At 48.3% G+C, this 25,151-nt stretch overlaps 1 protein-coding gene across 1 annotated transcript; it reads right to left on the minus strand.

Moving 5' to 3' along the window:
• Window positions 1-24,811, minus strand: LOC143347965 (uncharacterized). The gene is made up of 3 exons (XM_076777657.1): window positions 23,619-24,811; window positions 2,710-2,879; window positions 1-1,570 (listed from the first exon to the last, which is right to left on the minus strand). Exons 1-3 carry the CDS (start codon window positions 24,568-24,570, stop codon window positions 1,247-1,249), a joined length of 1,446 nt encoding a protein of 481 aa, XP_076633772.1. The 5' UTR covers window positions 24,571-24,811; the 3' UTR covers window positions 1-1,246.
• Window positions 24,812-25,151: the final 340 nt, after the last annotated feature.

Consider the following 25,151-nt stretch of genomic DNA (forward strand, 5'->3'; position numbering starts at 1 on the left):
AAACAAATATTATAGTATGATACAGGTATGGTCGATGCTCGAATGATCTCGCTTCTCCGCCAGCTTAAGCATATACACAACGAAAATAATAATCATTACGATAATGTTATGATCGCGTACCGCTCACTAAGTCTCTGTATTTACAGAATATCACACATTAGAAAAATCGTAGTACATATTTTACAACTCCAACATCCGTTGGAGATCGTTCGCGAATTACTCTCTCCGCTCGACGGACTTTTAACTATAATATATATTTACAACAACGGTTTTTCGTCAACACCTTCGATTATTCGTTCGATCGTTATCGACGCTTCGATTAGATTCGAGTCCCGCGAGAAATGGGCGCGTTTAGTCGTGCTTCGGAGGAACAATTAAACTGGGACTCGCCGAGCCGTTCTTCAGCCGCGCGATTGATAAATAGAGGCACGAACGCGGCTAGAGTTACGCGAATTGTTTCGGTTTAATTCGTAACGCCACGATTACGAAACGATTAGTGTTCGCGTCGAACAACGACGCGTGACACCACCTCTTCTCGCGGCAATATTTTCGCGTTCTAACAGCGGTCGGTGATTTAGGTTAATTGTATTCGCAATTGCACCTCGCCGCTTACGATCGGAGGTAACTTTCTTTTTGGTTTGGCGTGTCCTGAACTTGGATATTTATAACGCGATACGCGTATTTTCGTTCGCGGTTAACGAGTCTGGCGATTGCTCGCCGCGTCGATGAAGAAGCGATTCCCGAGCTCGTTCCTTTCGTCTAATTAGACGGGAACCAGGGCTATGCCATACCCCTGCCTGATAGAAACAGCAGAACGGTCCCGACTTGGCCAAAGTAAAAATAAATACTAATGACAGACTAACGAATAGTCAATTTCGTTCTACCTTTGGTCGCGAGTGTATTCTCTAACGTGTACATACTTCCCAGAAAGAGTTCCTTAATTTCGACGAAGAGAATCTTTGTCGTTTCGAGATCGAAGACTCCGTGTGGCTCGTTGTTTCCCTGCACCGAAACTATCGGAACGAGGCACTGTTGTATTTCGACTCGATTCAGGTTTTCCTCGGTCAGTTTCGCGTCGCGTACGAAGCTTCCGAATGGTCGAAAATGTGGCTTCTCTCGATGAAACGTCGGTTCAAAGTCGAACGTCATCCTACGTGGCCCAACGCGAACATCTATAGAGATCGATCGACGCAGCGTGGATCTCGTTGGAATAACTGGTCTGCTGATCGTCGGTTCCCGACAGGAACTAGTAGGCAGTTGCTTGGTGATGCATCAGTGGGTTGAAGTGATGCGGACCAAGGTGATGGTGCGGCGGAGGCCCTGGCAACGGACTGTGCTGAGGCCCGACCGTCGGCGGCTGACAGACGTACCATTCCGTCAATTCTGGACCTCGAGCCGAAAGATGACTCGACGGTGGGTTGGCCGTGGTCGTTGTCGGGACAACCGGAGGCGGCTGAGGAGACTCCGTATGCCCGGTCATAGATAAGCTACCCCCGCTGCTGCTGCTCTCTTCACCCTCGCTCTCGTAGCCCCCTCCTATCTTGCCCTCGCCCAGGGTCATGCCGTGCACCTGGAACAAGAGGCGGAGCCTAACGTTAGACGCGAACAGGAAATTTCCTAACCCTCGAGTCTCGTACTCGAGGGGTAGAAATTCTTCGGCTTCTCGGAGGTGGGCTTTCGAGGATCCAATATAGGAAGCTGCTAGCAGAATTTTAGCTAATTGTTAATAGGTTCGGAGGACCTATGCATTTCCAGACTAGGAACCAGACCGATCCAACCTTTGCTGGGTTAAAAGACAATTCCCGAGTTTATTCAAAACTATCCCAGACGTTGGTTAGATCGATTGCTTATGGAACGATTCGAGAAGCATCGATCCTCCGACGCGATGTCCTCGAACGTTAAGGTCCGTAAATACTGGCTCCTTGGTCTTAATTTACTTTTCCACGAGCCGTGGAATTATACCGCGGGGATGATCCACGGCATACGTCGGGACGTGTAACCGAAAGAAAACGCAGCTAGTTGTATTTGATCGTCGTAAGTTATCGCTTCTGAGATCAAGGGAATCACGAGCAAAAGGAGCGCGCGTTGGCTGAACCGAAGAAGCCGGGATCAGGGAGACGGGGATCAAGGCTTCGTTTCCCATCTTTCTCTCTCGCTCTTTCTCTCTCTCTGGTCCTTCGTTCATAATTCAGTGAGCAAATCTCGACGACTGCCTTCCGCGAATCACGGCCGGCGAAAAGCGTGGAGAAGCGAAAGGTGCTCGTTCCTATCCGACGAACCTATCGCGCACGTATCTCGGGAGTTGGCTTTTGGACGGTTCTGCCTCTCTTTCCGTCTTCTCTCTGTGCCACGGATAATTTCCTATTAAGATTCCGTGGCCGTTCGTGCATGAACCATGCGCCGGGATACCCACCCGGTAACGTCTCTTCCCACAAGCCTTTTTTTACCTCGCCTCGTGTCTACTAGCGTTTCGCCTAGCGTGAAACGAAACGGCGAACACGCGGACCCGACACACCTCGATATTGTCCGCGGCGTTACGAAAACACCAACGACACGCTGCGATCGTTTAACCCTGCGCTCGACCGATCAACCCTGGGTCTTCTTGGACCCTCGCTGTCCGCCTTTATACCGAATACCGATAACAACTGCGTTCATCGTTTGCTACGACTATCGAAAGACCAAAGAAAGACTTTAAGATTGCAAACGTACCTTCATATGCTTGCGCAACGAGCTGGGATGGGTGTAGGACTTGTCGCAGCCAGAAACTCGACAATTGTAAGGCTTGTCCGACGTGTGGACGTGACTGTGCTTCTTGCGATCGCTGCTGTTCGCGAACCGCCTCTCGCAGCCAGAGTATTCGCACTTGAACGGTTTCTCTCCTGAAAAAAGAAGACGGGAATTAATGACTTGGTAATTGAGACGATACAGTCGGCTCGCTCGCGTCGAGAAACGATAATTGAAGGCGAGCCAGAGTATACGATTCACCCTACCTAAACACGTTCTTAACGCCCGAAAGAAACCTAAGCGATGGTTTGATCGTGTCTGTTCTTTAATCGATGCAAGGGTTGATTATTTTCCGGTTGAAATTAGTCCCGGGACAGCGGAGGGTTCGCGCTCGTTACCGGAACAGCCTGCGAACGCGCGGTTACAATTATCGCGCGAGAAGAGCGAAGGCGGGCCGGAAAGAGGGCCGAGACACGGAAACAACAGGAAAAATATTTTCTCCGGCTTAGAGAGGAAAAAGCTCGCAGGGACTCGCGAGCTACAATAGCGGCTCGAACGCGATTACATCGTATCGCGGAGCGTTTCATCGTGATTTCTGGATATCTTGATGAGCACCGGTGGAAACGCTTCTCTCTCCCGGTGGTTCCTCTTCGCCTAGGGCAAGAGAGCAAAGATATCGAGAGATAAGGTCCCCTGCACACGAATGGCCGCCGTCGTCGGGGCGCAACGAGACCGTGTGGCGTGACTCTTATTTATTTCCACCGGAAGTTGACTGGAATATATTTTACCGTCGGCTCACACCCCCTCCTTCGCTCCCTCTCTCTCTCTGACTCCCTGGCCGTAGACTCCCTTTTCCGGAACTTCCTCCTGGCGCTCTCTCCGAGAAGTGCGGAGACGCGCGAACAGGAAGCGCAAACTTGGCGGATTTTTTATGGGGAAAATGGTGGCCAACTTCGTCCTTTCTCCCTCCCAGGCCCCCGAGTCGTTCCTGACGGTGAAGGAAAAAGGGGGATGCAGTCGCGTCTTGAATTTGAAATTCGCGTTAGCGGAACGTAAAAACGGGGATCCGCTGGAATGGGATATGTGTGTTCCACGAGTACGGAGGAACTTTTTACCGTCGAGATGGATTTTGCTTCCATCCGATTCGTAACTGTGCTTAAAAATCTTTCGTTCGATGCTCGCGATGCGGACACGATCGGTCAACGTGCTTGTAAAGTGTAATCGTAGATGAAACAGGATCGTATACAGGGTGTTCGGCCACCCCTGGGAAAAATTTTAATGGGAGATTCTAGAGGCCAAAATAAGACGAAAATCAAGAATATCAATTTGTTGATGGAGGCTTCGTTAGAAAGTTATTAACGTTACAAGTTCCGCCTGTACTGAATTTTTTTCTCGAAAATGCGTAAGATTTCGAGGTTATGTCTACTCACCAAAAATGAATGTAATTGACCCCCGCAACCGAAAATAATTTTTCCAGAACGATTTAAAATTTTTGAATTTAATTGTTAATAACTTTTTAACGAAGCCTCCATCAACAAATTGGTATTCTTCATTTTCGTCTTATTTTGGCCTCTAGAATCCTCTATTAAAATTTTTCCCAGGGGTGGCCGAACACCCTGTATATTGGATACAAACTGAGAGATAATAAATCCTTCGACATTCTTCCGTGTACGTCTTCCGCTAGAAGTACACTCGACGCGTTTGGTAGCACGCGTCGAGAATGCTAGACTATCGACCATTGTCGCAGAGAAATCATAGAAAAATGGGTAACGTTACAAGATGGACAACATTAGCATCATTAGGCTAATATTAGTAAAACGATGCGTGCTCGTTTCTCCTCTCTCCTTTCGTTTGCATTCTCTAGTCGTTACCGGTTACCAGGCTGCGTGCTCCATTTTTTTTTTCTCTCCCTGCGAAGGAAAGGCTAGTTCGAGTTATTAATGCGATCGGTCGTATCGCGTGAAAAGTCTACGTCGGCGCAAATAACGACAAAGAAGCGCGGTAACTTTTCGCACCGGCGCGGAGCAACGTCGTTATTCATCTCACGTGTGAAAAGCGCGATAACATTGCCATGTTCCCGTGACGTATCACCACCACGCAGATTATATTTAAATCGCTCGGACGTGGACTGCGGGTACTTATGGCAGCACCGTCATAAGAAGGCGTCTTAAATATTTATGAACCTGGAAAGATAGCGGTCCGCGCGTGGTGTCGCCGCCTTATCTGACGTTTCACATGACTGTGCTTCAACTTCCCTTGCTCGCTACCACCGGAGAGGTTTCAATGTTTGCAATTCGCGACAGATACGCGAATCGAACGCAAACGAACCGTTTCGCAAAAACTTCTATTCACCGCCTACGCGGCAGTTCCGTAAGCTCTGCACAACGAGCGTCTAATTTGCCACCGAAGAAAAGATTTTCTACGATTAATCGAACGATAGAATTACAAATGGCAAGTATTCCGGAAACGACATGGATTCGGCGTGAATGGTCGCCACCCACCGATTCGCACCTCCTCGAGGAACCCTCTGGAAGCAATCGAAACGAGGGTTCCGAGCGAGGTGCCAACGACGCCCGGTTATCCCGACTCGGCATAAAGGAGAAATGTCCCCGGGTCTGGCGCGCTCCTTCCAAAAACGGGACGATTAATAACTTTTCAAATCTGTCCCCGGCAGGGTCGTGAGCCCGCCGGGACCGCTTCGGTAGCGAGCACGTTGGCAAATAAATAGCAGATAAATAAAAGCTCGCGTCTCTCCTACGTCGTGCATTCTGTCGTGCGCGCGGGGTTGCGTGTGCAGATGGCAACAATATGCCGTGAAATATTGCCCCCGACGGTCGTGCGCGAGGAGAAGCACGCGTGTGCGTACTGAGCATATAGAAAGAGCCCTCGATACACAACCGACACACCGTCCTGCGGCTCTCCTTTCCTCGTGTACTCCACGGGATTCTTTTCTAAGGGAGACTTAACTGGAAAGAACTTTCGATCTGCTCCAAGAATTTCATGAGAATTTTATCATCGAACGATATACGCAGGCGCGTTTCGTCGCAATTGTTTTAGATTTCGCGTGGGAAGGGGCTGATATCGATAATGTCTATCGTTAAGGGGTGAAAGCCCATTAGGAAGACGACCGTGAATTTCTCTAGACGTATTTGCAGGTTTTATACGACGAAAATTTGTCACTTTTTTACGAACAGCCTGGCATCCGTTCGTGTACACCGATGGGAAATACGGTCGTGCTTATACGCGTTCACGAAAGTGCGTCGTTACGAGGCGAGGAGATACGTGAACGCACACAGACGCGTATACAAATTCAAGATTCATGGTGCACCAGGTTTATAGTGTAGTGCAGCCAAAAGGGAGCCTCGAAGAGCAGTTCCCGAAGGGCAGTGTAGGCACCGTGTTATGACTTTCAGAATGGGGAGGCACAATGGCCCAGATCCGCGCCGGATAAAATAGTTATTATAATCGTTTTGGCTACGGCTGGGTTCGAAGAGGAGAGAGAGAGAGAGAGGAGTACATGAGCACAGGGCGTGTGTGTTTCAATATCTATAAACGTATTTCGAGATTCGTGATACGCTTGTGTCCCGAATCCGGATACTTTCCAAATAGAGGATGATAACGTACGTAACGACCGTATTGGATAAATATCGATGCTAATCAAAGTCTAAATAGAACGGATTAACGAGACAATTAATATACTTAATAAAAGATCTTGATTATACAGAAAATACATACTTCAATTATCTATACTATTTTGATCCATTATTCACAATTATTAACGAACATTTATGAAACAGTTTAAGAAAGAATCGAAGGAATGAAACGTACGTTTAAAGGAAATTCGTAGTTCGCTCTGGACGTACAGTATACAGCTCCGGAAGATTTATTATCGATACACTTCCGTCTTGGCCAAGTTCCGAACACAGACTCTCGTCGATACGGTTCGCACCTTGAAGAGGCAGTATAAAAGCAATCTAGAATTCCATCTTTCCTTGAATGCTTCTTAGTAGGAAACTCATTGAGCTGCAGTTTTCGGAAAATCTCCGGAGTGATATATGGGCGTACACCATTGTGTCGGCTTTCAGATTCTCCTCCCTCCCTCTTCGTCCATCGAAGGATAATGGATGATTTTTCGCGACCATTATACTCGAGGAGGACACCACCAGGTCCCGGGCCATCCGACATTGTTAAGAACCGTACCAGAAAACCAAACCGTCCCCACTCTTTGGGAAACCTTTCGGGGGGCAGCCCCCTTTTTCCCTTTCGTTCTTGTTCGACCGTTCCCTCCATTATCGAAGGGTTCTCGCGTGGATAATTTTCTTGTTATACGTTCGGTATTAGTGAAAACCGAGAAATCATCCCCTGTTGGCTGCGCGTCGATTCCGGCCGGCGTCGATAAGATCCGAGAAGTCGGCGAGAGATCGATCTTGGCACGGATTAGGACCATGAGATATTGGATCTAGATAAGGTCGGGGAGGTTCGCGTTTTGTAAATTGATTGCACCGTCCTGCCATCCTTCTCTCTCTCTCTCTCTCTGCGTCCCGTTCCCTTCTTGCCTTCCGCCTCCAGCGTGATTTTTGTCCTCGTGGCAAAAGTCGAGATCGAGACGCAGATAGAGATAGAGAGATAGACGGAGAGAGAAGGAGACGGAGAGGGATAGAAAGAAAGAGAGAGAGGTAAAGTCTTGAGATCGGACGATCGCGCGCCGCCGCTTATGATCGATGAGCTTTCCGTGGCGGGATAAAAGCGGGATCGAAACGTGAACGTCGCGATTTAATGAAAGCTGCACGAACATCGGACACTGGGGCTCGGCTGGAATTAGAATCGGCTGGCCCGGCAGATCGTGATTGGATAATCATCGCGTGGCCGAAAATGGAAGTGTCTGGTACGCGCAATTGATTGCATCACGATTCTTGCCTTTTGCAACAGACCTCCGCGTTTGTATTTTACTACTCTTTTGTTCTTCTAAACTTCTTCAGCGATAGCTTACCGTGGCGTAACGTTTTAAACGTAACTTGCTAAAAGTTAGAAACTCGACGTCTCCTTTTGATAACAATGTAGCCTTTATTGTCTAACTTATACGTGAAGCAAAATATAAGGTATCGTTTCTTTTACTAAAAGTAGCAACCGCCGGGGTGGGGGGGGGTCTATAAGATGAATGCGAGTAGATTTCCATTTACACGAATTTCTTTTTCGAAAGCACGCGAACCTGTTTGGGAAAAGACCGAAAGAATCAAGGATGTATATAGCAGCCGGCCTGGAAACGCTTCCGCCGCGGTGAATCGACAAACAAGGAAGGGCGAGCCTCGGCGCTGAAAACGGGAGGAAAAGTCGAAGCAGGGGAAAAGCTCGAGGTTGGCGAAAAAAAGAACCGCAAATCCGTGGGTAAACGTAACTACCGGTTGATGCGCCGATCATTCCGCCATGTTGGCTCCAAAAGGGAGAGCGCCATCGGCAGATGTTTCTTTCTCGAGGTAATTCGAGTGTTTGTCCGTTCTCTCCCGTTCCTTCCATCGCATCGTCTCGTTCCTCTGCACATCGATGGCTATGGCCTGGTACCTTTCGAGGAGCAGAACACCTCACGATGATATACTCGACCGGGAATCTCTATTGTAGAGTCGAACCACCATCTACAGATCTTGTCCAGATAAGATAAAAGGATGGCACGAATGAAGTCTTGCTGAAACTAGGCGGACCCTCTGATCCGATCGATCTCGAAAGAGTTTGGAAAATCGCGACGAGATCTGGATCTCTCTTATCAGATCGAGGCAGAAAGAAGATGTTTCTTGTAGGAAGGTGTAATAACTTTCGAACGTTGGAGGATCGATCATTGAGAGTGACACCGGATGATGTTACCGGTGAACCGAGACGGGATTGTTCCTCTTTTAACACTTTGATGGCCGCGCGTCTCACGGAAAGACTATCGTTCGTAACGAAACTATTAAATTTGACATTTTCTAAATATTTAAATACCAGCCCCGCGATCGGTCAACATTTGCGACAGAGTTTCGCACGGTTCGTCGTCGACGAGTTAAAGATTCGTCCGTTGGACGCACGGTCCGATGGTCCGGTTCTCAGACGTTGTTCCGAAAAATCAGCGTGGAATCTAGATTTCTGAAAAATTCGGTAGCCCGGTGTCCTGCACGTAGGTGCAGTTTAGAGTCGTATATCCTTGGCCGTTATCTGAGTCGGGATGCTACCGTTGCGAGGCACTCGCACAGGCTCGCGCGGACTAAAGCGGAGAGGGCCTCTCCTCTCGCGCGCCGGTTTACACGACGTTTATACGTGTTTATGTAAACTCTGGACCGTGGAGCACACGTGTTGCTGCTGCGGTTGCTGCTGTCGCTGGCAACTAATCTTCCCTCCCCCGGCCTCCTCCACTCTCTCTTTCTCCCGCACGAGTCCCTCCGTCCTCGTCCCTCCAGCACGGAGTCAGATCAAACTCGGAGATTTTCAGAAACTGCCGGCATAAAAGATAGGGGCGTCATGGGCACGGTATGTCGGTGCCCATCTAGAGTTACCAGGGTCGGTGTGCCCGAGTCCTGCTCGGCTGCCCGCGAGAAAACAGAAAAATTTACGGATCGAGGTTTCACGGTGGCTCCGGCTCGGAACCGATCGCCAGAAAACCGATGCCTCGATCGAAATTTCTCATCGATCTTCGATCGCGAACGACACGCATCGAGGAGGCGATTTTCAAACGATCCGAATCGACTCTTTTCCAGGCTACCGTACGGCCCTGAGCGAAGGGAGGTGTTCCCCCGTATGCAAAGCGCGCGTTATTTATTCGTGGAAGGTGGCATTTTTTTGGACACTGACCCGCGCGTATATAGTTGTCACGGTTGCCGCGTATCTTTGCACCGATCTACCATAATTGAATATCTTCGCAGCGAAACGGGCACCACGGACTCTTCGTCGCGTTTCGCGTAGTAGGATCCTCTCCTACGAGAATGAAAACCGAGAAGTTTGCATCGTATCGATTCAGGACACGTTTTTTAATAGTACGATCGAATATCGTGACACGGATCATTAGCCTAGTTATGATAAATAGTGTACGTTTTAAAAATTCACGGTCCGATCTAACGATTCGCCCAAGAGCAGATATCCCGATGGTAAACGGTTCCCAAACCAGTTGAACGTTAATATCGAAACGTGGCCCCTCCTTGCACAGGTACACAAACAGCGACTGCTCGAGGGCCCTCGAAGCCCGGCATTGAGGTGCACGGTATTAGGTGCGCGCCCTTATCCCTCTATTCAACAACCACTGAAAGTCTCGTCAACTTTTGCACGGGTCACAGAGAAAACAGCAAACAGATTCCGCCGTACCCAGTTTGCCAAGATCTCTCCTTCCACCCCCCACCCTTCAAGAGAAACGAAAGAGGGCTGCACGCCGGCCAAGTTCACCCGCTTTGTCGCACATCTTTGTGCACCGGTGCTAAACGGCAGCGAAGCCAGAGCGAGCTCGAAAGCGCAAGGGAACCTTACGAGCAAGAAAGAGACGGCCAGTTCGCTTGTTAGGGCCACTATTGTCCGTGGCCCAAGATTTTTCCGAAAGGAACTTTTCGTTCTCGATTCGAGTCGGCGAAAGGTTGCGACGCCGATCGAGAAAACTTTTCACCGAGGGCGGGACAGGGGAACAACGAGAGAGACAGAGCCAGGGGAGGGAATAAGAGGGAGTAATCGGTCAAAAGAGAACGTCGGCAGATTAGCATTTCAGGTTTCGAGAACCGGAACGAATTGTGTTTCGAGTGCTGGTCGGACGCGTACGCGTACACGGCTACTTAGGTCCTCCGCTGTCGTCCTTACCCTCGACGGTTCTTCCGTTTAGATGTTCCTTGTGTCGCCGCCCTTTCTGCGTCACATTTTCAATTTAATGTCGAGGCTAAACTTTCGCTCGAGCACGGAAACGCTACTTGGAAATCGGACCGATCCAAAGGCTGGTTCGATGGGAATTCAAGAACTTGGAAAGAGCTAGAGTTAGAATAAAATTGAGACTCAAAGTTCCCTCCCCCTACGTTGACTGTGGTCACTAGTAACCTCGGGAGTGTCAAGAAAAGTTCATGATTTACGCGCGTTCAGGATTAAACCGGGAAATCTCGAGCCGCGGATACTCGGGAGGGTATTAAAAGAAGACGAGGCAAGGAAGGACGAACGAGAGTAAGATGCATCGTATTACGGAGTAACCGCGAATCTTACGCCTCGAGGACGTAAATTTATTCGCTATTTACCAATTCGCTGGAACGGATTAAATCGCGTGAGAAACGAAAAACATTGACGGGAACCGAGTGTCAGTCTTCGTTTAACCGACGAGATTAGCGAGACCGCGCCGGGTAATAATTCAAAGTCGCCTTAAATCATTCTTACGTCTCGTCTTTGTAAAAATCCAGTCGAAAAGCAGGCGCAGGTTGGACATCGGGGGATTGCGAGCGGACGTTAATTCGAAAACACAAATTATCGTCGACCGGTTTGTAGCTCTCGAGCGAAGGCTGCGCTATCAAAAACAATGCTGCCAGCGATCGTGGAACGCCGAATTAAACGCGCTTTAGTCACGGTTAATTTGGTTAGCCGACGTTTAGTCATTAATAGATGCTGGCGCAAGATCGATCGGTATTTATTGACTGTCGATGATTCGACGGTTTCTCGCGCTGGCCAGATCTCGTCGACGAACTTTCGTCTCCACCTCTCTTTTTAATTTTCTCTCTTTTTCTCTCTCCCTGTTCCTCTTTTCACCGCGTGTTCTGCCGTTTGGTTTGCGAGGCGCCCGAGGAATCTCTCCGAGTTGACGCGCCGCTCTCTCGGCTGCTTTTCGTGTGTGGGCCAGTTTTAGGCTTATTAATGAACAGACCCGGGCTGCTCGAACGATTAGACACAGGGCGTGGCGTAGAGATTGCTAAATCAGATCGCGTTCCAGACCGCTGTATCCCGTATATCCCGTGGACGTACTATCATCCATTACCCGATCGACGAATTCAAAAGAATACGAGAAAGCTTCTCTTTTAAATGTTAGAAAAGATTAACGAAGGCTTGTGGATTGCACGGTACGGTCGAAGTAGTTCAAGGGTTGAAACGCAATCGTCGATGTTTCGACGAGCAAACTTGTACCACGGAAATAAATTTAAGAACATCGAGCGTTTTACTCTGTCGTTTTCCACGGAAGTCGGTGAACGCCGGAAGCGATCGAGGACCGGTGAGACGAGCAACTCCCGAAACGGAATCTCGGGACGCGTTCGTCCGGCAAATCGCGAGATCCTCGAGTGTCTCGATAGGGGTGAGAGACACCGGACGGGCCGTGCCGGGCCGGGCCAGGCCGGCTCGCTCGTCCAGAGAGGAAAGGGGGCCAATCGGTGAACGACGGGGGAAGGATCGGACCGATGGGGATCGCGCTGGAGTGGGAGAGAACATAATGTTTCCCACAGCGCGAGGAGTTGTATATTTTACGATATGGCGAGCAATTTGACATCTCGCGCGAGGCATAATTCACGCCCGTGTGCAGAGCCGTGCGTGGCCTGGGCCCTCGCCACCCTCCCACGTCTACGTGGCAACGATAGGGCCGCGAATGCACCGTGTGTACCGTGTGCAGCGTGTGCGTGCATCGACGCGAGGAGAACACGCGAGAGGGCATGAAGGATAGCTGTGCACGCGGGCACACGCACTGGCACGGCGCAGCGCAGCGGACAGGTACGCGCGCGCGTCCGAGCGCATCGAAACCATTAGAGCCCGAGAACTCTTCGTGAATATAACGCGAACGGCCGTGATCTTTCGATACGTTACTCATTTTTACTATCCCTCTTTCTCCCTTTTTGCTTTTTCCAAACTACACCCACCACAAACCAGGCTAAATATCTAGAAATAGAAACTTACATCGATAGCATTAAATGAGCGCAGGGTTGAATGTGCTTTGTCATATGCAAGGTATCGTTCCTCTTGTATAATTTTAAATGAATAATAATAATATCTAGACAAGAATTCGAGCGTCCTTCGTAAACGAAGCGACGACGCGTGCGCAATGATTACGGTATAAATGCTTCCTGAGAAATAAAAAAAATGTAATCGGTAATTGGTCTAGTCAGTGACAAATGGATATAGAACACTGATGTTGCAGCGGATATTATTTGACTCTTGATCGTATCTACGTCGCTCTTTCCATCTACCGATCTTGTCTCGCAAAACATCGTTTACTCGAAGAAGAATATAAACGCGGAAGCTTTGCTCCAATCTTTCCACCGGCTCCTCATTTATTCGCGTCGGTTCGACACAAGCCTTTTCGTCGTTGATACGCCGTTGGCGTGTTCGCGTGTCGTTTCATGCTGCAAATTTATTTATCGCAACTTTTCGCTGTCCGGCGCGCGATAGTTCCCTTAAACCGTTTTTGCGACTCCAAAGTGATTAATGTTTTGCGTTTGGAGGTTCGGCTTCGTTCTCATTGTTGGCTGTGCTAAATTATTTGTCGTCCTGCTACGGTGCAACATGATTTACGTACTAGGCTCGTGAAAAAAGTCACGTTCTTACAGAACGTATTCTCCAACTATCGGGCATTAAGATGAAATAAAGAGAAATTGGTTTTTGAACCCTTAATTAAAAATTAAAGCGAGACACTCGGAGAAGGAGAGATCGGTCAAGATTTTTATGAATCAAGTTGCGATTATTCTCTCTTACACGGAGAACTCGGTTAGAACACATAAATTCTTAATTAAATTCCCATAGTAATCCTTTCACACCGTTTCGCGATTCCCCCGCAAGCTTCGCACGGACCAGCTGGCTCTTCGATCCTCATTCACAGTTCGCTACGCGTTTCACAGTTCTCCGGGTAAAGCATCCTAATTAGCCGCGAACAATGCGCAATCTGCGGCATCTATACGCGGTACCGACTGATTCTTACGCTTTGCTAACAACCCATTCTGCTCATTGTGCCGGCAACAGACCATAAATTCACGTAACGCGAACAGCGATTTTAACATGTGTACCAGCAACTCGCTCGATCGTTATCTCTCGCTTGACACCGTACTTTCCAGAAGCGAACCCTCGTCAACGGGGGATTCGTTGAACATTTTTCCAAGATCGACCGTAGGCCACGCGGTTTCGTGAGTACGCCTCGACGTTACGCAATCCATTAACCCCTGGTTCTTCGACTGTTCGCGTCAAGAGCGTGTCAGAATCTCGTACAAGAAAATTATAATGTGCCGTACGGCCTCTGATAATTCTTCCGTCCGAGGGCACACGGCATCGAGTTACGAAATTAAATTATAATACGACGCGACCGTGGAGGGCCCGACTTGGCCCGAGACGTCCTAGTATTACTACGGTTTTTGACGAGCCCTTCTCAGGTCAGTCCTCCAGGATCCCGTGGGACAGAGAACGCAACGAGTTGCCTGCTCCTCGTGTTTCTCCGATTGGACGTACGTGGAACATCGACTTTTTAATCCTATCGTACAATTAATTGAATGGCTAACTCGTGATTCCTCCAGCGACAAATTATGCTCGGCATCGGCTACTTACATAATTGACCCGGCCTCCGGTAATAATTCGCTCCGACGCGATCCAGATAAGCGTGTTCTTTACGAACTAGATTCGTAGCATTCCTGAGATACCTCTTCTCGGTATTCGTGGTATGCGCGCCTACTCCAGACTCCCAAGAATTATTTCGATTCCGCTAGGTTTGTTTTTTTAATATCCTCCACGCACCCCCGGAACTCGAAATTCTTACGAAAAGTAGGTGATGATATCGGATTGGCAGAATTTATGGATAAAACATTGGAGTACGGTACTTTGGTTCGAGAATAGAAAACGCTTTGACCCGACGCGACGGCACAAATGACCACTACGTACTGTATCGAATTACCATCCGGAACAAATTTGGAGTATCGTGGTCTCAGGAGCGTCAAAATCGGTGCCAAAAGTCAAGAGGACCATCCAGCGAAGCTGGTACACGCAAAACCGTCTCTGCGTGTGCCCGCACTAACGACCTATGTAAATGTTCTATCCGTTATCCTTGTCCCTTATCATTTTATCCTCCTCCGCCAGTGATTTCAACGCGGAGGAAAAGAGGGAAAGAAGGAGCGAGACAGGAAATCGAAGGGAGGTCGAGGATGAAAAAGGAGAGGGCCTCGAAGAAGAGAGAAGAGGGTCCAACATTCCAGAGTCCGGTCTCGACCCGCGACCCTCGCCCCCTAAATCATCCACCGCAGCTAGGCCGCAATTCCGTTTTGTTTTCTCCGCTCTTCTCCTCGTTCCTTCTTTTTACGCTACCACTTTTTTTATTTATTTCTCCCCCTTTTTCGACCTTTCCTACCAGACCACGGAGACAACCGCTCGACCCTTCTTCTCCTTCGTCGTTGTTGTCGTCTCGTCGTCGTACTCCTCTTCTTCTTCTACTTTTGCGTCTTCGGTGAGATTTGACGAAGAGAACTGTGGGAAAAACATATCCCGATCCTGAACGAGTGACAAACCGAAACGACGACACGGTTCGTCCCAACCTTTGACCCCCGCTGACGCGTCGAAATCTCTTCGAAGACAGCGAACAGGTTTCGACAAGCAAGGGATACGGTGCACCGATAATTGCACCTATCGAGAGATTCGATTCGATATTCTTCGTATCTCGGAACTGAGAGAAACACGCAAACGTGAAAAAGGTTGCTCCAGTTTCGAGGCGCGAAGATGGGAACTCGACACTGGCAAACCGACAGAGAAACTAGAAAGACATCGAAAATCGAGGAACTTGCGGGTCTCTCGTGTTCCGGGTATCGTAAACGATACGCCTATTTTTCCCCTCTGCGGCTCGGAACAGTACGAAAGTTCTCGTGAACCCGAATGCGATGATCCGGATATCTGGTGTCCCGTGGCATCGAGGAACGCGCGAAAGAAGCGCGTGGTGCGGGGCCACAAGGTCTCTCCGCCCCTAAGAGGCAAGTGGAATCGTGTGCAAGCCCCGAGAGTCGTTCTGCTCTGTCCCCGGTTCGACGCCGTTGCCATTTAAACGGCACAAAAGTATAATGTTACGGACACTCGATATTTTCTCGATGATCGTCATTGTATCGCGGCTGTCTTTAGCGCGCGGCGAAACGCATTATTCCGTCGGAGCTACCGTACCCGCGGTGGCAACCCGCCGAACCAACTCCGGAATGATTTACCCCGTCTTCGGTTACCCGATCGTCTCATTGTTGCTTCTCTTAGGAGAGGTAAACGGCCCTCTTCGACCAAGATGTCCCCCTCCCCTCATCGCGACGTTGCCCGAAATATCCGTAAAAATTCATTTAAAAATAAACAACAAACTGTTATTAATTTTGTCGTTGTTTGGTTAGAATATATCATCTTTCCTTTCTATCGATCCTAAATTATTTTCAATACGCGCAAGGGTTGTAGAAACGTATCCAGACCTCTGGATCTTGATCTTAATTCGTGGATTCGGAGGCTCGAAATTTTTAATATAACGCGAGATCTTTGCTGCTTAAATAACCGGAGAAATATATCACGTGTTAACGGTAGAACGGACCAGCGATTATAGGTAAACCCTGGGCGAGCAGACTTTTTCGAGGATGGCAACGCACTCTCTGCAAACAGAATAACACGCGGTCACTTAACAGCGTTTAATTTCTCGCCAGTATTTTCCCAACGCCGCCAGTCACTCTCGACTGTAATCCACGCTCCTGCCACGTCGAACGATCGAAATGGAAGAGAGGAGGGACGAGAAAAAGTTCATCTCGAGCGGAAGGGAGAGACCGGAGTTATTTTCTTGTCGAACGGCCCATCACGCGGAAGATAACCAGAAATGTTTGATTTCTTTTTCCACCCTCTCGCCCCGTTCCCTGTTGTTTCGACGTCTCCATTGCACCTACGCATTTACGTCAGCACGTGAAAATCCTCGCGATAACAGATTACGTGTACTTCGGGCGCCGGATTTAATCCGCTTTCCAGGGAAAATGTAACCGTACGTCTAAACGATAAAATAATAACCTGCTTCCGGTGCCAAGAGTTTTGATCGTTAGCAGAAACGTATTACCAAAACTGCAATTTCCTGCCGAGTATTAAAAGAGCAAATCTATATGGCAGATATCGTAGTCTCTGGACTAGAAAGTTACGTTCATACGTGGGCGAGGATTTACATGGAATCGATCCATTTCATTAAACGTTGCTGCTTCAACGATAAAATGATAAATAATCGTTTTCACAGGATTTCATATGAACTCTAATCGTACTGGGATGTGACGTCGGATCACGTACAGACCTTTTACCGTTACTAAAACTTGGAAGGTGACCAAAATCGCATCCCAATAAGATCAGATTTGCGTACCCGTTACGTCGGAATCCTTACTCAGGTAGCCACATGTCGCGTTAGTTGACAATTAGCGTCGTACGGTTTCGAAGACTTCTCGTCAAACTGTAGAACGTTAATGAGAAACCTGTTTGTCACGTTCACCGTTCCGCGAAACGTTCATTCAGCCCACTCCCCAAGAGGCAACCACGCGCTCTTGCAAGGTCCTCTTCAGCCATTCTCGCATGAACGATCAAACGATTCGCGTTAAAAATTACGACTGCCGATAACACGAGACACGCACCCTCTTGGTAAGGTTCATCGCGTCGCGATTCAATTTCCGTCTCGAACGATCGTTATCGAGTGGAATTGACCAGTCGCGAATCCTCGAGCGATCCTGAACTCAGATTCCTCGACTCTGACCGAACAGGCAATCGACTAATTTTTCCACGATACGATAAGCTCGCAGGAAAATTTACCAAAATAAACGACAAAGTGTAAAAATACGTGTTACGTTAACAAAACATCGGGAAGAAAACGATTCTGCCCACTGATCGATAAATGCGGAGAGGGAAGAGAGAGTGTAGCCTCGTTATTTTTTCAGCTGACTGAACGAGAGTGGCAAGCTGCGGACGCAACACGAATAGGGTGGATCGACGCAATAATTAACCAGTTTTGTTTTTGTAGAAGCCAATCAAACGAGCCGCTGTATCTATTATCAAGCTGCATCGCGGGTTTCGTATTTAACGGCGTCGTCTCGTCAACTGCGTTCACGTCGCTTCCGTCGTTTCGATCGCCATTGCTTGTCTATCAAGCCCGACGCGCACCATTAACTGTATCAACAGCCGCTTCCGGCTTCGACGGACGAGAGAACGGCCTTCCTACTAATTCGCATTTATTAACGCGAATAGAACACGTTCTTTAATCGCAACCCCCTTCTTTCGTCTACTGGAACTATGAAAATATATTTCATTTTGTTACAAGTTTTGCACTCCAAATTCACTCCTCTCCAAATTAAATTCACTGGCTGTAGAACGGTGAATTTATAGCGCGAAAAGGTTAATTTTTAGTGCAAAACCTGTATAAGGTCGTTCACGATGGAATAGAGTCGTTCGACTTTGAACCATGATCGCAGACAGGATCCATTGGCAGGTTGAATCACATATGGTCAGGAATGGCTAAGTGTTCGGACGGTTACGATGGTCCGAAAGTGCCTCGAGGGCTAAAGAGCGGCACTGCCTACTCCCGGCAGCTTGCGTTTGCAACAAATCTTTCAGTCTAAATCAGTTTCAAATAATATACGCGGTCTGGTGCCCTCGAGCATCGCGGTGCAGCCAGAACAGAGCCGCCGATTTCAACGCATGAATCCTCCTTTAATGACCCTTCGAGCTACCAACGTCTGGCTACCGTACAATAAGATTCACAAATTTCCCGTGTCAGCTGTTCGATCTCTTCATTTTGACAAAACCAAGTTAAGGGATGCGTCGTTTAATTACTCTTAGTTAGAATTTTTTACCCTTGAAACGAGTGCGATTCCAGAGACACGTTTCCTTCAAAACGCCTTGACAGAGCACATTTCCGGCAAGCCATATCCTGTTTCACGTTCCGCGCTGTCGAAGATGAGCGAGCACGCGGTGTCGGTCGATCGATGAAGGTGTGGGCGGTGAAATAACAAAGCCGTGGCATAAACAAGAACCCGGGGTGGTTTTTTATTGGTGGCTCTTTTTCGAGGTGCAGGCGCGAAGGACTGTCTCGTCCTTATCGACCCGCAGGCTTATCCTTGAGCTTTTCCACGGCGTTTCCCGCAGTGACAATTCATACAGAAACTCCCTCTTCCCGGATACTTGGTATAAAAAATACTATCTGATACCTCGACGCTTCTTTACGAAGTTAGCTAACTCTCCACTGGTCAATCGAAGTACTATTTTACACTATACTTGGTTGAACGTATGAGCTATGAATTTTCAAAATTAACGTGACAAATAATGTATAAATTAGAGAAATCCAATATGAATTTTACTCTATCGATTAATAGCTAAAATACAATTTAAAGAAGCTATGCATTCGCAAAGTTAATCAGAGCGATACAATTTTACTCGTGTTCGAACGACGTTGATTTACGAAACAGACCATTGTACTGGACGAGTCTGACTTGGACAGGCGTTTAAAACTATGCCAGTTAATACGTGACGACTGTAAAAGTAAGTACCCGACAACTGATGATTGTCGTCGTTGTATCTGAAAGCGGAAAGAATGTTCTGTGCGTGTACGCGTACCGTCGCGTCGGTTCGAGCGGATCGTTTCTTCGACGCGTTTTATCTCCGAATCGAAACCTCTCGATCGAATCGAGTTATGCGAGTCCGTTCGTTCGATCGATCGATCTTCCTTACAGAAAGATTTCGATAACTTGTCGGTACTATAATCTCGCGATCGAGGCACTATTCGCGTCTCGTCATCGATCGTAAACTGTTCGATCGAAACGCGTAAAGATGTTTTCTGGGAATTCGAAAAATTCGCGTTTCTCTTCATTTATTAACCTAATTATCCCAACATTCTTTAGACGATAATTTACACAAAAAATTAACGTTAGAAGAAGAAAGATTTCAAACGTCGATGCAGTGTGACTCTGTGAACGTCACGGGCTTATCGCAATAATGTCTCTGGCTTTCCATATTGGTCTCGCGTAAGTCTGATCACGCATCCCGATTTCGATCTCGCGGAACACCGCCATTAGTTACCCAGAGACTTACACTGTTCGCCGGAACGGAGTCAAGAGCTTTACGGCATCGTCGATCGTCGTCGATTTCCTGCCAGTGGTTCGCCGAGCAAATATCGCCTCGCACTTCCTGGCACTTCTCTTTCCTTTCTTTCGCTTCTTGCGTCGATAATCTAATAGCCGATAAGCTCGATCGCAACTTACGTTAACCCTTTGTATTTCAACAATTATTTTCTATACCAACGGTTGTTCTTCCTCAAAAAATTTAAAAACGTTTGCGAAAAATTGACCGCAAAGGGTTAATCTCACGATTTGTCCATCGCGAAACATTGAAAAGGGAGCGATAGAGTCTCGTTAGGCTCATTTACTATAACGCGAATAGAGAATATATCTTTGTGCAAACAACCGCGAAGGAAGGGAAACTTTCAATCGTTCAGTTTCGTCACCAGAGAAGCCATTTACTCGCACGGCCCCCTTCCTCCTCCGTGCCATCCTCGACACGCTCGCCCCTACTTAACGCTTATTCCACAACAACCCCCGTCGACTCATCCCGTATCATCCCCTTATTCCACGCGTCTCTGACCCTCCGAAAATCCTGACCAATGGCGCACAAGTCGGGGGAAACCATTGTCAATCCGACCAATCGTCACGGCTCGCACCACGTTCATGCGAGATCGCCTCGACGTGTTACAACGCTATTCTTCTATTTTTTTTCTCTTCTCTCTTTGCGCGTCTCGTCCCTCTTTAGCAGGAGGAAGGGAGCGCGTCTCTTTATAATGCATATCAATTTATGCCTAATGGCTAACACCGTTCCACCGGGTAGCATCTGCGGATTAATAGGAACGCTTCTTATCCGGAGAGTTTCAATCGCGCGCCCGCACGATCGGGCCCGCTTGCGATAGAGAAAACGAGGGTTTGAACGTGTTCGTCGGTGGAGCTTGGCCGATTAGCCAAACTGTTAGGCGTATAACGATTCGAATAAAAATTTAGTTAGGACAGGTTTTAGTTTCCTTTGTCTGGTTTAGCGTAGTCTCTACATTATCCATATTTTTATTTATCCCGCCAAACAGGAGAAGCTCTTCGTCTTCTTGTAATAGATTATTTGTAGCCGAGAACTGGAATATCAGTTTCGATTGGAGCGGAATCGATAAAATTATATGGATTACGTTGTTGTAAAAATACGAAAAAGCTCGAGCGAACGATGAAATAGAATTCCCGTTCACGGAGGTTGTTGCATAACACCGGTTAATTCGCGCTAACCAAAATATTTGTCCTCCGCGTTTATGATAAAACAAAGAATTCCTGCTCGAATCGCCTTTGTGCGTCGCGAGAACGCCGAAACGGGGAGGTAATAAAGGGGCAGCGCAAGCATACACACGCGTGAAACGGGGAACGCTCGGAGACAAAGCGTCAAGCCATGCGTGGAGCGTTTTTTGAAAATGCCAATTTATTCCGAAAGGGGTTGCAAGAGGGCTTTACTCGCTCGCCGACACGCAACTAAATGAATTTTAATTGATTTCTCTCTCGGCTAAACTTAAACTTCAATACCTCACCAATAAAATTCATTGCTGTTTTCCATAAGCTCGTTTATCGTCGATGTTTGTCCCGCATTGTTGGTTAAATATTTCATCGAGTTGCTGCCTATTTTATTAAAAACAACAGCCAACGGGAAAGACAACACCTAGTTTATATTTTATATGAAAATGAAATTTAATCGCACGTGATATACAGTCCCTGATACAAAAGGTGGCTAGATGATGCGCGCATAATTAAATCCCTGTGAACGGAAATACGTGCAATCTGGAAACGCTGGAGCGCTTAAATGCGTGATTTCATCGTCCGAAGTCATTAACAAGACGATATTGCGTTCCCGAGGTCTTTACGCGTGCAATATGTAAAAGGCAATCTTCGAATTAATCCTAAAGTACCACACTGGGATTCGATACATCTGCTTCCTCCTATTTAAATTTTTTCTAACCAACGATAATTGAGTTTCTACGCAAGGAGAAATAATTTATGTTGATCAAATGGGAGATGCTTCACGCTTAATATCTATGTATCAGGAATTTAAATAGTAAATTCATAAAATCTACAGTGTTAAGTAGTGCAGACTGATATTAACTAGACAGGAAGTAAAGTACACGCTATATCGATCGCGTGTTTTTCAAACATTTTGTAACCAACTTATTCCCTGGTAATTACCTTTCTAGCCAGAGATTAGGGAATAATTAGTCTGCAGAAAATTACTCGTCACCTGTTCATTCGAATATCGTTAGATCCAAGAAATGGAAAAAATCAGTCTTACAGCACATTAGCATTCTAACACTTTTATTACGCAAATATATAGAGGCGTACTTGCTATGGATGGGAATTGTTGTTTAATATTTAAACGCAAGATACAGTAAAAGTCTGTTTTTAGACCTAACTTCGATCAACAGACACCACAACTACACTAAAAGCGACAAGAGCGGAGCAAGGTGGGGCGGGAATCGCTTCGTCCATGCAATGGACCACGCGAATGTTAAACTAAAGCTTGCCCTTTATGTTGAGAGTCGGTCGAGGATCACGAAAACGCGGCGGAGCGACAGATGCATTTGCGGTAATGGATTCGCGCGTCGCCCGTTTTACGAGGCAGCGTTAAAACCGAATCCGAGTCCGAAGAGGAATGAAATTGAAAAAAGAAACGCGTGCCACGGTTCACGACTGACATTAAAACTACAAGGTGAAATTAGTAGCGACTGTCCGCGGAGGAATCTCGTAACAGCAGCCAGCCCCGAAAATGAAAGCATCTCCTGGCCGGTTAGACGCCCGGCGTCCATCCGTCGGGCCCTGACCAATCGCGAAGGCCGGTCGCTGGTCACCGGTCGTCGGTCGTCGTTCGTATATAAGTATGTAAATACATTGTCCAGGGATGCGGGCATAAAACGGCACGATATATGGCCCGGTAATTTCTTAATTGCGCCCCGAAAAATTCTTGTCATCGTAAAGAGCCGGTTGATTATATTGAAACGACTCGAGGGCGCCGGGGGCGTTTCGTGGATGGAAACGACGCGACCAAAACAAGACGCCGGTGGACGGAGGAGAGGCGAGACGGAAATACGGCGATAGTAAGCGCTCGCGCGCCTTATTTATGCATCTTCGGAGCAACCCTTCGCTCGATGGAAATCGACCGATTTTGCCGGAGATTATTGCTCTTCTTTGTTCGTCCAATGGTATAGGTGACCGTTCTCAAATTAATCGACCGCTTCGCCCCTCCATCCATTTAACGACAAGAATTCTGGTGTGATTCATGGCGTAGGATTCACCGCGCGTTACGTGGAGGCAATTTCGTTCGAGCACGATCGTTCCACGGCTGATCGTGGATCGCCTAGGAATGCTTCGACCAGATTTCTGGACATTACGACCCATTCGTTCGTGGAATCGGTGGCACGGGGCTGATTCAGATCAGTGAATGACATGGTTTACAGGGGCTAGACGCGCATAATACTAGGGAATTCGAAGCATTCCACCAGTTAGTCCACAATAAATGTTAGTGCTCGATAGATGTTACGAGAGAAACAACGTTTCTCGATAATTCTATATAATTGATAAAATTCATGCTCGTCGAAACACAAGGTACAGACACCTTCGTGACATTTTGCGCAAATTAAATTCGATCTTCCAATGCAGTTGGGGCTGTTAGTTTGGTATTTTTAAACGATACGATATTTGAAATTACCCCTGGGACTCGACCGTTAAGAAACGACATTGTGGTAACCACGATACTGACCGAGCATCGATACTAATCCCGATGAACTACGTTCCATTGCTTTTTCTCGCGTTTTACTTGGTCTCGCGACGTACGTGTCAACTTGTCCGACGCAATTCGGATAAAATCGGAGAAGCAACGAGCGCTAAACGCGATCGAAAGGAAAAGAAGAGATGGTGACTCACCGGTATGCGTCCGTTTGTGGATCTTGAGATTCTCGGACCTGGCGAACACCTTGCCGCAGCCGGGGAACGGGCAGGGAAAGGGTTTTTCGCCGGTGTGCACCCTTATGTGATTGACGAGCTTGTACTTGGCCTTGAAGGCCCTTCCGTTACGCGAGCAACCCTGCCAGAAGCACGCGTGCGTCGTGCACTCGGGTCCGCCCACGTGCTCCACCGTGAGGTGCGTCACGATATCGTGGAGGGAGTTGAAGAGTTTGCCGCACAGCTTCCTTCCGGGTCCCGGCGCGTCCTGGTCTACCCACATGCACGACATCTCCTGGCGTTGACCGCCGGGCACGCCGCCGGGAACCCCGCCGCCGGTCCCGTTGCTCCTCATGTACCTCAGGAAGGCGCCGTGAGGATGGTGACTCGGATGACTGACGGCGGGATGTTGCTGATGATGGATCGAGGCTGGCGTCAGATGAGGCGCGCCCAAGTACTGATGATGGGGCGGCAGCCTCGAGTCCTGGGGATAATGTCCAGGGTAGTGACTCGCTGCCAAGGGATGCTGGCTCGGATGATGAGGGAACTGCTGCATCGTCGCAGGCGTGCCGTCGTGGTGCAGCGGGGAAAAGAGGCCTAAGCCGCTCTCGGGAGTGGTCGGGTTCGCGGTCGCGTTGAACTCGTGTTCCCGACGCAGCAGAAAGTCGCGAGCCGCGTATCCTGGATGATGGCTCATATGATGGCCCATGTGCGGTGCCATGTGCGAGGCTGGATGAGGATGATGAGGTGGGTAGCCTTGCGGGTGAAAGTGGTGATGTTGTTGGGACGGAGCTTCGCCCGGAGCCGGTTGCACACCTGTGCCAGGATCCGTCGATCCTCCCGTTGCTCCGTTACCGCCGGGCGACAGTTTGATGCCCAAATTGGCTAGGTGGTGAGGGTGCGAGGTAACCACGTCCAGGAAAGTGTTCATCATTATGATCGACGGGATGCAATGTCTCGAAATCAGAAGAACGGGATACGTTCACGTCGTGCGAGACCGCGTCATGGATCTCTCGCGTCCTTCCGTCGATCCCTTCTATAGTTTACAAAGTTCCAACGACAAGATAAATGATAACGCTCGAACGAACAAGAACGCCCGCGCACTTGATTATCACTGCTAAGTACACTGTCTATGCAAACACACTATCTTTCGAGTTCACTGTTCGTTGCTTGTCGTCGAGCGGGCCAACACCGTCTATTTGTCGCGCATCGGCTATCTTCGATCCAAAATCGCTGCGTTTACGTGCCCCAAATTCTCAAATTCACGAACACTCCGCGAACTTTAGTCTCACAGTTTCTGGAACATTATTTTGCTCTCCCGATGGTCTCGAAAAGAGTCCGGTATCGCGCGTACGTGACAGTCCACGGTCGCGCGTCGAACTCGCTCAAAATCGACTGACGTTTCCGATTGTCCGATCACGGCAACGGAAAGCGACGGACACGGTGACGACGACGACGACGACGATGACGAGGAGCACGAGTCACGTCAACGTCCTCCAACGCACCGAAGAGGGA

This window comes from Colletes latitarsis, chromosome 2 (assembly GCF_051014445.1).
Source record: "Colletes latitarsis isolate SP2378_abdomen chromosome 2, iyColLati1, whole genome shotgun sequence".
NCBI lineage: Eukaryota > Metazoa > Arthropoda > Insecta > Hymenoptera > Colletidae > Colletes > Colletes latitarsis.

Excerpts from the sequence above, each read along its gene's own strand:
- LOC143347965 (XM_076777657.1), bottom strand. The coding sequence starts at position 24,570 with ATGATGAACACTTTCCTGGACGTGGTTACCTCGCACCCTCACCACCTA. Across the intron at positions 2,880-23,618 it reads CCACAAACGGACGCATACCG|GAGAGAAACCGTTCAAGTGC; the intron begins GTGAGTCACCAT and ends TTCTTTTTTCAG. Across the intron at positions 1,571-2,709 it reads CGTTGCGCAAGCATATGAAG|GTGCACGGCATGACCCTGGG; the intron begins GTACGTTTGCAA and ends CTCTTGTTCCAG.